This window comes from Mytilus galloprovincialis, chromosome 6 (genome assembly GCF_965363235.1).
Source record: "Mytilus galloprovincialis chromosome 6, xbMytGall1.hap1.1, whole genome shotgun sequence".
Taxonomy (NCBI): Eukaryota; Metazoa; Mollusca; class Bivalvia; order Mytilida; family Mytilidae; genus Mytilus; species Mytilus galloprovincialis.
The window spans coordinates 72,955,214-72,969,954 of NC_134843.1; the positions used below are offsets into that span (position 1 = coordinate 72,955,214).

The 14,741-nt window shown below is 29.4% G+C and overlaps 1 protein-coding gene and 1 long non-coding RNA gene across 2 annotated transcripts in view; both read right to left on the reverse strand.

The window, feature by feature from the left end:
• Positions 1–80: 80 nt before the first annotated feature.
• On the reverse strand, positions 81–5,830 carry LOC143080266 (uncharacterized). The gene is made up of 3 exons (XR_012979677.1): positions 5,702–5,830; positions 1,031–1,228; positions 81–266 (listed from the first exon to the last, which is right to left on the reverse strand). It is a non-coding gene; the product is annotated as an uncharacterized LOC143080266 (long non-coding RNA).
• Positions 5,831–8,849: 3,019 nt separating this feature from the next.
• LOC143080267 (terminal nucleotidyltransferase 4B-like) overlaps positions 8,850–14,741 on the reverse strand; it is a 44,848-nt gene continuing 38,956 nt past the window's right edge. The window contains exon 11 of the mRNA XM_076256005.1: positions 8,850–14,569. Within this exon, the coding sequence (XP_076112120.1) occupies positions 14,117–14,569 (453 nt within the window). The 3' untranslated portion in view covers positions 8,850–14,116. The remainder of the gene's footprint in view (positions 14,570–14,741) is intronic.

Consider the following 14,741-nt stretch of genomic DNA (forward strand, 5'->3'; position numbering starts at 1 on the left):
TTCCTCTTAGTCAGATTAAAGGAAAAATCAAGTCTGAAACTGTCAACAGAACCTATCACATAAAGTTAAAGATTATACAATTCTTTGAAGGCAAATGATTTATTTTTTTCAAGTAACACAATATAATGTTTGGGAAGTAGAATTATGATTTACATGATATAAAGAAATATGACAAATACAGAAACGTTAATATAGAGACCAAATCCACCAATATGATTATAAAAGTTCTAGTCCGTTGTGTTACTGATCCTCTCATCTCTTTGCACCTGAAAAAATAGTTGTCTTATTTAGAACGTACGTTTTGTGTGGTACTCCAGTAAATCAGTTCACGGACGTTATATAAATACTATTACAGCAAATTCATATTAGTAGTAAATAATGAAAGATTTGTGTATTCTGTAATGTCAAAATGTGCATCTGGTCAGAAAAATTCTACTGTTGACGATATCGCATATCAAATTGATTATTCTATAGTAAAATAAAATTACCTTTTAATCGGAAAGATGATATATTTTTATTTTCGAAACATTTTAAATGTTATGAATGGTTTCAATTTGTTGAACTGAGAAACGGGATAATTATAAGATATATAGTTCGATCACAATTGACATTTATCTAACTACTGCTATCCATCAAATTTGTCAACCGCACTCACGTCATTGTAAAATGTCAGTATGAAATGGAAACAAATAATATGCAATACAAAATGTTAAACACATCGCACAAAATCTTTATATGACTTATTTACTGTTGTATTTTGTACGACAACAATGTTGATCTGTTCTTGGTTATTACGGCATGTCTTAACTCCACCATTTTGGGACTATATTGTTTCTTTAAAAAAATTATATATAAAATGTTTTGTATATCAGGCAAAAGAACGTACGACACTGTAATTCCGAGTCAACAGTTGGTTCAGGAATGCTAATTACATACGTTTTATATATTTAACCCATGCATAAGTGTTTTAAACTGATTCTCTAAATCTTCAGACGTCATTTTCTTCGAGTCAACAAGATTAACTACTCACCCAGTGCTTTCTTTTCGAAGTCGTTTGGTAGAACCGGGTCTACTTCTCCCAATTTGTTGCCGTTAGCATCTCTTTTGATTCTTTTGTCGTATGCATGCCGTCCACTGGCTGTTCCCGCTAAAACTGCCATCAACATCAACAGTATTGTGCACAGAATCTTGAATATTTTCATCTTGTTTGAGTTAACGTTGTATTTACCTAAATCATATTAAAAAGAGTATTTAATATGATTTTCATGTGTGCAGAAATACATTGAATGTGTTGTTATACAGACAAATATCAATAAGGTACTTTCCTCAAATTGACCCCTATAAGTTTAGAATGTAGGACAGAAAGTCACAGGACAAAAAAGTCACAGAAAAAAAGTCACGGACAAAAGTCACAGGACAAAAAGTCACAATTCATTTTTTCTGATTATTTTCTTTGAATACAAAACACTTATTTCTACAAAAATATTTTTGTATTTTTCTTGAACTATTGTATATAAACCAACTTTGTAAATAAAATTTATCAAAAAAAATATCAAAGATGATAATTGTTAAAAAACAAAATGTCAAAGTGGCTTGGCACTTAAATGGTTTCATGATGCCAAGAAATTTTTCTTTTGCATGATTAGAATTAAATAAATCTTCATTTTTCAAGTATAATGACACATTTCCTAAACTTTTATATGAATATATGTATTCAAAAGTAAATATTTCAAGATATTTCTCTTATATGTTCAAACAATTGTATTTATAAATTGATCCCGAAGTTTTTCTATTATAATCGTTCGTTCTAAGACACCAGGTCCCATGTACTGAATTGAGAACGTTCAAACTAGTCCCCCAAACTGCCTCAAATAATAGATAAAAGGGGAGGGAGAGGGTTTCAGAAACAATAAACCTGTTAAGAAAGTTTTGAATAAGCATTCAATGACATATTTGTCGCTGGACGTCAGATAAACAATGAATCAATACACAAATAAATGCGCCAATTTGGGTTACGCAATGTTTCAATCATTCTCATTATTATAATTAAATCATACAATTTGTTATATCAAATTGACAATTTGTTATATCAAATTGACAATTTGTTATATCAAATTGACTATTTGTTATTTCTAATTGATAATTTGTTATATCAAATTGATAATTTGTTATATCAAATTGATAATTTGTTATATCAAATTGATAATCTGTTATATCAAATTGATAATCTGTTATATCGAATTCATAATTTGTTAACCAAATTGACAATCTGTTATATCAAATTGATAATTTGTTATATCAAATTCATAATCTGTTATATCGAATTCATAATTCGTTATATCAAATTGGAAAAATTTAATTAGCCTGGCACGTAAAGGCTTTCGTAATTTGCGACGTTAGGCACTACATGTCAAGTTTTACAGAAGTAACGTCAAAACAAGTAAAAAAGCATGGTGTGACATTATGACTAGACAAAAGTAGTCGCTGACTGTGTCGTTTATACTTCCGACATGTGATCGAAAATGGGTTCAAAAAAATCCCTGAACAGTAGATTTTAATGTTATATAGTACTTTTTGTTCTATTATAATTTCAAATCTTCCCCCTCCAAAACTGTATAATATGACTTATCATACTTGTAACGAAAATTAAAAAACGGCGTTTTGTGACATTTTGACTAGACAAAAACAAAAAGATCGCGTTTATTTTTTTTTTTTTTTCAATATTTTCTCTTAAAGCTCCGACACATTTTTTTTTTCATACACTTAAAAAAAATGTTTTCACGTTTGAATAAAATTTCATATCGTAGAAAAGACTGCAACTGCCTATTAATTTCCATAAGACACTTAACAAATACGCCAAAACGTCAGAAAACGGCGAGTGTGACATTTCAACGGATTTAATAAAATGAACAATTTAGGACATAATTTAAACAATACTTACTAATTGAAGACATAGAAAGTTGTATATTTATTGTATAATTTTGACACAGGACGGGTAGATATGTAAATTCTGGTTTGGATCTGCAGCATTCGTTCGAATTTTGAAGAGTTCCAAAAAAAATGCGAGATTTGGGTTTTGTGACAGAAACACAAATTTCAAAAAATCATTAATTCTGCCACGATCTTTTGAAATGTTATAACAAAACTTCTTATTTTTTTCCCTTATAATATACGGAATAAAAAGATATATCATTTTCGGAATAATCTATTTGAATTACCTTTTAAAATCACTCTTAACTTCACCCCTATTCATATTTTTTTTCTATTTTCGCCTTGACCACAAAACAAAGTGAACTTTTCGTCCTGGTCAGACGCGTCCAGTTAACGATGACGTCATAAATAAAACATACACCATTAACACCAAAGACTACTCTTGCTAGGAGTACAACTTTTTTTTAATAAGTTTAAAAAATGACAAGAATAACTTCAAAGCAACGCTGATCATATGTAACGGTGTTACTTGTCTACACGCTCAAAATCAGTATTATTAGGGATCATTCGAGTGACAAAATGAATAAAAGTATTGATCTTAAGGCATATTCCATTTCTACTTTTAATTACGCACATTTTGATATATACATTTATATAGTTATCAATTCCAAGTTTAAAAAATGACAAGAATAACTTCTAAGCAACGCTGATCATATGTCGCGGTGTTACTTGTCTACACGCTCAAAATCGGTGTTATTAGGGATCATTCGAGTGACAAAATGAATAAAAGAATTGATCTTAAGGCATATTCCATTTCTACTTTTGATTACGCATATTTTGATATATACATTTATATAGTTATCAATTCCGAAACTTCTAACAAATGCAATAAAGACGAACTGGAAAGCAAAATCCGCATTATCACCAACACCGTACGCGACGTCCATTGACAGATTGTTTGTGACTTTTTGTCCTGTGACTTTCTGTCCGTTTACCTAAGTTTACTCCCACTGACAACAAACTTTAAATTGTGACGTTACACATTTTAAAATAATAAGAATTATTTATGACGTCATCAATAATCCGAGTTATAATTGATATGTAAAGAAAACTTCAGTGCATCGTCATTTCCTGGGTGGTGAAAATGTTGGTCTTTTCGTTGAAATATTGTCTTTCTTAAAAATTGATTGACCTTATTTTCAAATTCTGTTCGGTAAAAAAAAAGTGCTGTCATTGACAAACACAACTAGATATTCATTTTTTAGAAAGGAATCTTGTTAAACATTTAAAGGTACTTTGGGTGTTTTCGAGTGCTTGTTTGTTGCAAACATAAATGTATATTTGTCTGAAGTAAGTTACCTCACCATGAATGCCTTTAGCAATATTTAAATGTTTTTGTCATTTAAGCTATTTGGTTGACATAATAAGGAGCCGGTTCTACGTAGTCCCTTCGAAATATTTGTTTTTATTCATTTCGAGACTGAGAGGTTGGGTTTTTATGGGGTGTACATCACGTAAAGCTTTATCCATTAAAATATTTGGTTATAAGTTGTGTTTCTTTATAATGCAAAACAGTACAGTTATCACAGACATTATGGTTATAAGTATCATTTGCTTCCCTTTCATCATCATTTTCAATTATAAACGTCAGTAGAATATTTTCTTTATACGATGTGTAAATAAATATACAGTCACGCCCGTTTGTGATTTAATACAGGAAAAAAGCAGGCCCAACATGAGAATCTTTTATTAGAACAGACATGACTGTGATACAGATGTAATGTTTCTAAAACTGGTTCAATGCTCGTAACAAGTTATGATGTTGACAATCAAAATCTATTGATCCCAAGAGGGCATTGAAACGTGACTTAAGTGTGTAGCATTGTCATCAACTTTGACTAAAATTGCGAAATGAGAGATATAGCGTGATTTAGAAGTCGTTGCAACGGCGTTAAATCACTGGGTGAATCTTAAGGATGTACTTATGTTTGAAATTTTTAAAATCTTGAATTCAGTAAACTCGATACTTTAAACAAAAGTTGGCTGTAAAATTCGTGTACATCGATTAAACTCAAATTCTCATATTTGATTTATATCATACTAAAGCGTATATCGAAATTATAAAAAGTCTTCAAAAAAAAACAATTCGCAGGTATTGACTCGATAATATGTATTATCGTTTCGTGTGTATTTTAGTATAGACGCCATATAATTTACTACATCTTCGCTAACCAAGGGTTACGATCTACTTCGCTCCTCTCCAAGTCGATCGTAAACCTTGGATAGCGAAGATAAATTTACTATCGATCTATCCCCGTTGCATTGGTATTATTCATTTTTGGTCGTACATTGAAAGAAAAGAAATAAAAAATATGATTATTTTTGGTTCAACCATCAATGAAAGTGAAACATAATATCGAGCGCATGCCAAGTGTAAATTGTTTATTTTATATTTTAAAAAATGGATAAACGTTTTAGTATGTTAATCAAATATGAGAATTTGAATGTCCCTTTATTTTTTAAAGACCTTTTATGAGCTTTTCGAGACTTATAGGAAAAGAAAATGGATGTTATAGGGCAAAGGTTTTTACCTTGTATTTTATAAGGGGAAAAACAAAGAGTTATTACATTTGACCAAAAAAAAAAACTTAACCTGAAGTACATCCTTTACGTTCTAGAAGAAGAAAACATTGAACAATCTATTTGTATCTTATTTATATGTTTGCCATATTATGTATCTTCGTCAAAACTTAATATTTATTATATTTACCTTGTGATGTTTAACCTCACAGAGAAACACACTGCTTTATGGGACAAGTGGACTACGGTTGTTGTTATACTATTTCCATTGTGATTCAAAACAATTTTAAAAACAATTAGGAAGATAGTTATCACAACAGTTAATATGTTTTTCGGTTTGTTTTTTAATAAACAAAAAAAGTATTGCATTTTTTTCTTTTTAAATATTTTTTGTGTGTGCCAAATTAACAAATTGCATGCGCTTTAAAATTTAAAAAGTAAATGAAAATCAGATAAGAAGTTAAAGAAGAAAGTAAATGTACTGAGAATAATTATTATCAAGAATTTTCTAATTTAAACTAAATTTAACATAATTAACATATTGGCTAAAGTGTCAAATTTGATCAAAGAAAACAATCTTCTTTTCAACTTTTTTATAAGGAAAAGGCAACTACTTTACCGGTGTGATATTGTTTTGTAGTTTCGTATTATGAAGCATGTTTAAAAACGTCTTATACTTTTTCAGTTTAAACTTTCACTCATCTTGTAAAAATGAAATGGATGTGTAGAGGTAAACATGAATACGAAAGTAATCCAACGACACAAATGAACCAAACAGAACATAGTTATTATAACTTATTTCCAGAATGTGCTTTTAGAAAAATACAACAACTTAAAACATTTTTTTTATATAAGAAGAGTTTGAAATTTTTTTGAAGCTCTTAGAAAACAATATCATCATTAAAATAGTTTTTGAAATCGACATTCCTCCCATTGATTAGTAAAGATTCTGAAGAATTTCGGCAACTGGAAATAATTTTCAAACTTAACTGTGCAATGAACCGTGAAAATGAGGTCACGGTTAAATAAAAGCTGCGTGACTGACATAAAGATCATAAAATATTTCCATACACCAAATATAGTTGACTTATGGCATATAGTATTAGATAAAAAGACCAAAACTCAAAAACTCAACTTTGACCACTGAACCATGAAAATGAGGTCAAGGTCACATGACATCTGCCCGCTAGACATGTACACCTTACAATCATTCCATACAACAAATATAGTAGACCTATTGCATATAGTATGAGAAAAACCGACCAAAACACAAAAATTTAACTATAACCACTGAACCATGAAAATGAGGTCAAGGTCAGATGACACCTGCCAGTTGGACATGTACACCTTACAGTCCTTCCATACACCGAATATACTAGCCCTATTTCTTATAGTATCTGAGATATGGACTTGACCACCAAAACTTAATAACCTTGATCACTGATCCATTAAATGAGGTCGAGGTCAAGTGAAAACTGTCTGACAGACATGAGGACCTTGCAAGGTACGCACATATCAAATATGGTTATCCTATTACTTATAATAAGAGAGAATTCAACATTACAAAAAATCTGAACTTTTCTTTCAAGTGGTCACTGAACCATGAAAATGAGGTCAAGGACATTGGACATGTGACTGACGGAAACTTCGTAACATGAGGCATCTATATACAAAGTATGAAGCATCCAGGTCTTCCATCTTCTAAAATATAAAGCTTTTAAAAAGTGAGCTAACGCCGTCGCCGCTGTAGCCGCCGCCGCCGGATCACTATCCCTATGTCGAGCTTTCTGCAACAAAAGTTGCAGGCTCGACAAAAAAACCACACCCATTTTAATTCATAAACTTACCTGCAAGTCAAAAGAATTAAAAAAATACAGTTGTAATTGAATTATACCTTGTACATGTATTATGGAGAGAGCTTTTATAGGCTGTGCCTGTTGCTCAATCCTTTTTATATCTTAATGAATAAAATATGTTTAAAATCAAAACAAAGAAGAAATCTCGCATCAGTCGACATGCTTTACAAAATCCAACACCAATTAGTATCAAAAAATGTTTGTATAAAAATTCGATCCAGGGACATAACTCTAGAACGGTTAAAGTAATCTGTATTTTGTCGTTATAAGCATTGTGTATAAGTTCCATAATATTTGGTTGAGGCTATAAACTTCAGTCTGAGACAGAAACAAAATTCAGCTTTTTTCCATTCGTAAAGGTACATTATTCTTGACCGGTTTAGGTGAATCCTCCAAAATTCAAACTGGCTCTGTATTTTGTGGTAATAAGCATTTAAAATGTATAAATTTCACAACATTTCGTAGAGCCAAACTATTTAGAGAACAGAAACGATTAAGTATTTTGTCCATTTGTAAAGGGATTTTACTCCAAGATGGTTACAGTGACGGCAGCAAAATTCAATCTTGATCTGTATTCTGTGATAATAAGCATTGCGTACAAGTTGCACAACATATGGTTGAGGCAAACCAAAAGGAAGAGAGAACAGAAGGGAATAAATCAGCGATTGTTCTATCGGTGAAGGAGCATAACTCTAAAACGGTTAAAGTGATACCACCAAAATTCAAACTTGATCTGTGGTTTGTGGTAATAAGCATTGTGTATAAGTTTCATAACATCAAGTGGAAGCAAACAAGTTATAGAACTGTCTGATATATAGCTATATACATATATCGAGAAATGGCATGACCTGCAGTAGGGAGGGTTAAGAGATCATAAACATGTTTAACCCCTACAAATTCTTCATGTGCCTGTGGTTCCGTGGTTGTTGTGAGTCGATGTACATAATGTTTTATTCTTCTTCATAAATTGTTTGTTTATAAATTAGGCTGTTAAGTTCTCCAGTTTGAATGATTCACTTTTTTTTATAGCGGACTGGCTTGTTCTCATGTTGAAGGCTGTATAATTAATTGCCTACAATTGCTTACATTTGCTTCATTTGAACTCTGGTGGATAGTTGTCATTAACATCTACATCTCCTTATTTTTATATGTATACCTTGCATTGATAAAATATTGTAATCCTATTACTCATTGTATTAATTGTACAATCATGTTCCCTTGTCATAACCCTCATTTTAGTCCTGTAAAAATTGTAGTATTCTTGCCCACTTCATAGTAGCTCATCGGTAAACACCTAGTCTAACCAAATTTAGAGTATTTCATTTATAAAGTGTTAATTCTGTAACCCTGGTACTAAAGAGGGGGAAACAATTTTTGGCAAAGGATAAACAAGATCGCAACCAACAGAAATAACAAATATAAGAAAACATGAGTCCCATAAAAAAAACTTTGGGTAAACTAAATATAAAACTAAGGCAAATAATTATTTTCATTTTTATTTCATTTTATTGTTTTTATTTGTTTTTTTTACTTCTTTTACAGTAACAATATTGCACAGATCTTTGTGATCTATCAATATAAACGATTTAAACATATTTTCAATATAAATACATCTGGCAGAACTTCTGCATTGTATGTGTGAACATTTATATTACAAGGAATCCAGTCAAAAAATTAATTTGCTTAATATTTCCCAAAATACTGAAATATTATAACAGTTTAAATGTCGTAAAAATGGTACACAAAAACTTCAGAACCTTTTTGATACAAAGTAAACAACTTTGATTTGCTAGAATTGTTTTTCTAAGGTGGAAACTGTTTCAATAATTCAAGATCATTATTTTGTACTGATAAACACATTAATCTTGTGACTTTTTTCCTTCTTTACCCACTGAATAAGTTTTTTACATTATTTTTCCTTAAGAAGATTTATTAAAAGGTAAAATTTTCCTTAAAAATAACTTTTCATTAAATTTGGGTAATTCTAATAAATAGTGTATATTATCAATTTAATAATCTTTTGACTATTATACATGAAAAATTATATTCATATTTTTTGTGTTTAAATAAAAAATGTAGTGTTGTAAAATATAAAATGTAACATCACATTTCTCCACTAAATCACTCAAGGAGAAAAAATATAGACATTAAAAAGCAAGTTCTTCAAATTTATCAAAAACTTTAAACATCTGTTGGATACAGTCAATCAATTATTATATATTTCTAATTCTGTAGAGAAAATAATGTCATATAAAAACTGCATAGAATGAACTAATTTACTTTAATAGAACCCTAAATGGCATTGTTTTATTATGCATTCATTTTAATTAAACAATATCAGTTTGACTTTATAAAAGTTAAATTAGACTCAGAATAAAATGCTGTACCACAGCTTATACTTTTATACAGAAAAAAAGGAACAAAATATAGCAAAAAATATATCAATATGAAATAAAACTGAGTAATTACAACTTACATCACAAAAATACACATATTTTAACCTTGAGCAATATCTTGTTTAGACACTAAAAATGCAGTACTATTTTATATCTGTGAATCTGTCAACTACCAAAATAAGACCGAGAAGACAGTACTAAGTTGAAAAATTTATGTCTAATTCATTTTTCCGTTTTGTAGAATTAAATATGTCTAAACTAACAAAATAATTAATTATTTATACTAAGCAACAACTTTGTGGATTTTTCTTTTTCGGTAATTCCATGTATGTTTCTTCAAATTTTTCTAATATTTATAATTGGATAAAAAAGCAAGTATAAATCTGAGTGAATAAAAATTCATGGATAGATTGTTTAATAAAGTGAATTTCAGGATTTCCAGGTGAAGGAAACATAAAATGACTAGTTTTTTATGATGTAAAAATGTTTCAATTTTTCACACAATTATTGATTTTGTTTTACAGCTGATAATTTCAAATATCTTTTTCTTTTCTGGCATTTAACCATTTTGGATATATTACTTTAAGCAAACCTGATTAACACAAATACATTCTAGTTATAAAACCTATTCATGACAAAATACAAAATGTTTCTTTTTTAATTCATTGGACTTTCATATAGATGTGAACCTGAAACTTTTAGCATAATTTATCATTAATATTTTTTTTTCAATAATTTTCTATTTGCAATAAAATATAACACTACACAGACAAATTATAAAATACCTACAGAAAGACAATAATCAAATGAGAGGATTTCTGCTTTGACAAATATGTAACAAAATAACATATAAACAATAATAACATTTACATAACATTGCTTCATGATCTTCAAACAACTGAGAAAATTCGTGTTACATGTATTATAATTGCATTTTATTAAAATGGCCATTTTGACAGGGAAAGACCAAACTGTTAGTATCATTGGACTAGTATCAATAAATGCATAATTCCACATCATACTTAAGGACTACAATATGCTTTGAATGCTTTTAATCAACACAAAAGAACATAGTGAATAAAAAATTAATTTTGAGATTTTGACCTACTTCAAATTGTTAACCAAATTTAGTATATGCTGTACAACTAATTTTGGTTAAAAAATAATTTCAAAATAATTTGGTACTTTTAAAAAAAATTTAAAATGGTGTTTTAATTCATTATAAGCATATATAGATGTTGCACAAATTACTATCACAATTATTCAGAACTGGCACAAAAATTGATTACAGTAATATATACAAAAGTGCTAATTATTTTGCTCCTTATTTCAAATGTAACTACCCGGTAGAAGGCTTTTATATCACTTTTAGTATAATTTTTTTTATTAAAAGCACCAAGACTTGCCTAGCCTAAATCTGTGGGCAATTATATTAGTATGTTGAAATAACTGCTGCCTATCCATTATAGATCAAAACCACACCTAATTATCTGCTATCCGTACAGCAGATACAATACAATCTATGATCATGATTGCTAATCAAATCATTCTTTTTTAGCTATCATGTACAGCAGATTTGAGTCTGTTTCTGATTTCCATTGCAATATAATGGATTCAGCTATCTTTCCAATTGCCATTGCAGTAAAATGAATTTTACAATCAACCTCAATTATAAACAGCAAGTTTTTTGTCTGTGTTACTCATAGAATCTGCTGTACTGATAGTCAATAATAAGGTGAAAACTTTATATTCACATAATTTGGAATATTAAGTAGAGAATGTATGATTTCTCTTCGAGACATCACTTACGATGAAAAAGTTATTGTTAAAAAACTTAATTTTGGATGATTCATGCATACAGCACAAATATCACCTTATATTCATATGTCTCAAACAAGTGATTAAGAATTCATTCCCAGTTACAATGAAGCTACCTATGGTCATAGTAGATAAAATTTGGCATGTTGAAAATACTGACTAGCTTGTAAAATGACAAGTAACAAATAGTTGTAACAGTCAACAAAATCATGGAGGCATTTATCTAGTTTGTCATTACAAAATAAGATTTTATCTATACAGAAATACACATTCAAATCCATTCCTTATAATATTCACATCTCAATACTTTTAAGAAAATTTACACCTTTTATATGCATAGTTCTAATGACGCATTTTGACGATGAAATATTTTGTAGTGACAAGCTATATAAAACTAAAATATGAAACACTTGACAATGATAAAATGAAAGTGATTAACAAAATGGTAGATTGATGAGCACATACATACATATATAAACATGAAACAATCTCAGTAAAATGGGGGGTCACTTGATACACTTTACTCTCTCTTCACATTCCTAAAACATAAAACTAAAACAAACATGATATGTACAATGCTTTTGATCCCCAGCAGTCATATACAAACTCAAGTAAACATACATGTGATAACCTTTTAAAAAATGCCCTGGCAAAAATATATCTCAGAGAGGATGTCATGGATTTCTTTCCCCTTATGCCCACTGCTTGCTACCGGTATTTTTATTCATGAATCTACATTTAATCATACACTTCAAATTAACAAAAGAGTTTGGTGTCTTAATTGAATACATTTTATTTCACGTATAGCACTAGTAACATACATTATACATATTTATATACAGACATCAGAAATTGATTATTATACTTTTTTTTTATATAAACTACCCTTACAAATGCTAAACTTTATTATAATTAAGGAAGAAAATTTATTCTGATCAATAAGCCCTACACATGTTAAGCTTTTAACCATTAATAATATGTTTATAAATGTTGATCTTTAATAAAAGACACTAAGGAAATCATCAATCATAAGCGCTTTTACTTATTTCAATTACAAAAAAAAACTTAGAGAGAGAGAGAGGTATAGAATATGTAAGGATTTGTTTTAAACAAATTATAAAGAAGAAACTTAACAATAGAGAGGTATAGAATTTTCAGGATTTGTTTTAAACAATTAAAACAGTAAAATAAGGAAGTAGCACTTTAAAACTATATCTTTGGTACACATTGTATATCTATTCATTCCCAATAGCTGCTAATCTTATCGACAACCCTTTTGTAAAAAGTGTGTGACAAATTTAACTAGTAAACAAAAAATAAAAAGTCTTTGTGCATTACATGGCCAATAGTGGTTTCCGTTGAATTATATTATTCTGGTCTCTGATATATTTTTCAAACAAAACTAGAAAAATTCTGAATATTGCAACAAACACAAATTCATTATCTGGTTTTTTCACACAATGATCTTGATCATATAAAGATATGGCTAAGTAGTAAACACTTCACTGAAGTGGCTATATTTCTTAAGTAAGTTTTCATTTAAGAGATTACTTTTTGTTACTGTATTTTCAATTCAATTACACTTATTCACAACACTATTAAGAATAAACATTGATCAATGATCTCTCTCTCACTTTTATAATAAAACATTCATAAAACTTTCATCTCACTCTCTCTTAATTATCACAACTTGATTTAACCTGTGCTTAACACAGAATAAGGCTTTTTAATGTAAAATGTAAAGCTAGTTTTCCTCATTTTTTCTAGATGAAAGGCATGTTGTTCCAATTTCACAATTTTCTTTGCTAACGAGTTATTAATGATGTACAGAAAATGTTTTAACAACAAGTCTAAATTTACCATGATGATTACATTTGAGAAAAGAGTGATGTGTAGTTTGTCTATTATGATTACACATTGGTTCATTACAAATCAAGAGAAAATGAATAATATTGTAAATCAATAAATATATTACAGATGTATGGAAAATTGTTGTTTTAAGTATGAGAAATTCAGGAAATACATTTACAATTAAATGTGACATGATTACCTATAATTTTCTATTCTGTATTTGTAACTATGAAACTGGAAAAATATACCTGCCTAAAGTATCATTACACTATTACTTCATGAATGAATAATTGAACATTACAAATTGATTACCTTCCTAGAATAAAATATGCCTTTACATGATAAATATACACTATGAATGTTGGTTCATATTTTTTTCTCTAACTTTGTAGTGTTTAATTATATTTTTTTCTTTTTTTTTTTTAAATTAAGTTTCGTCGTTCAAATCAAATTTTTTAATAAATGTTAATTTATTCATGACTTCAACATACATAAAACATAGTTGCTGAGATTTTTTTTCAAAGTTTCTTTAAGAATCAAATCCATGAAACGAAACTTGATTAAAAAAAAATAATGTGTATTTACATTGAAACAAAAGTCAGCCTCCATTAATGTAGCATAAACGGTCATCACACATGTTCAGTTTCTTGTCTCTCTCTCTCACTCACTGTCTAACAGCTTCTACTATCTAGTACCAGTTGCATTCGTTTGAACATTGTCTCTCCTAAAATTATTGTTAGTTTGTGAGTTAAAAGGGGCACTGTTTTTCCGTCTTTTAAAGACTTTACTACCCTGTGGATTGCCATTTTGATGCCCATGTCCTCTGTAGTTCTTGTTATAATTGTGTCCAACATGGACATTTGAATGGCCGCCAGATTTGCCTGGTCCATAATAGTCATAGCTAGCACCACTTGAGACGGGACGGGGACGGTTATTACTTCCTGACCGATTGGATGAAACACTACTAGAGCTTCCATCTCGTTTGTGTGTAGGATTTTTATTGTAGTCTCTACTACGAACAAATTCTTTACTATGCTGGAAAGATCCTTGTTTTGGTGCAGTTTTACTGCTATTTGGTGCAGTGTTTGTTTGTTTTGTACAAGATTCTTTAACCTGAACAGTATCAGTTTCTGTTTCCTGAAATACAGTATATAGAAGTTAATATTAAGCATGTTAAGATGCAAGGTAAATATATATGTTTAACTAATATTTTGTTAAAGGACAGATGCAGTACATACAATAAAACAACATCAAAATGCAATACATTGTTTTCCATACAATCATTACAGACAGAATTCAATGGTTTTAA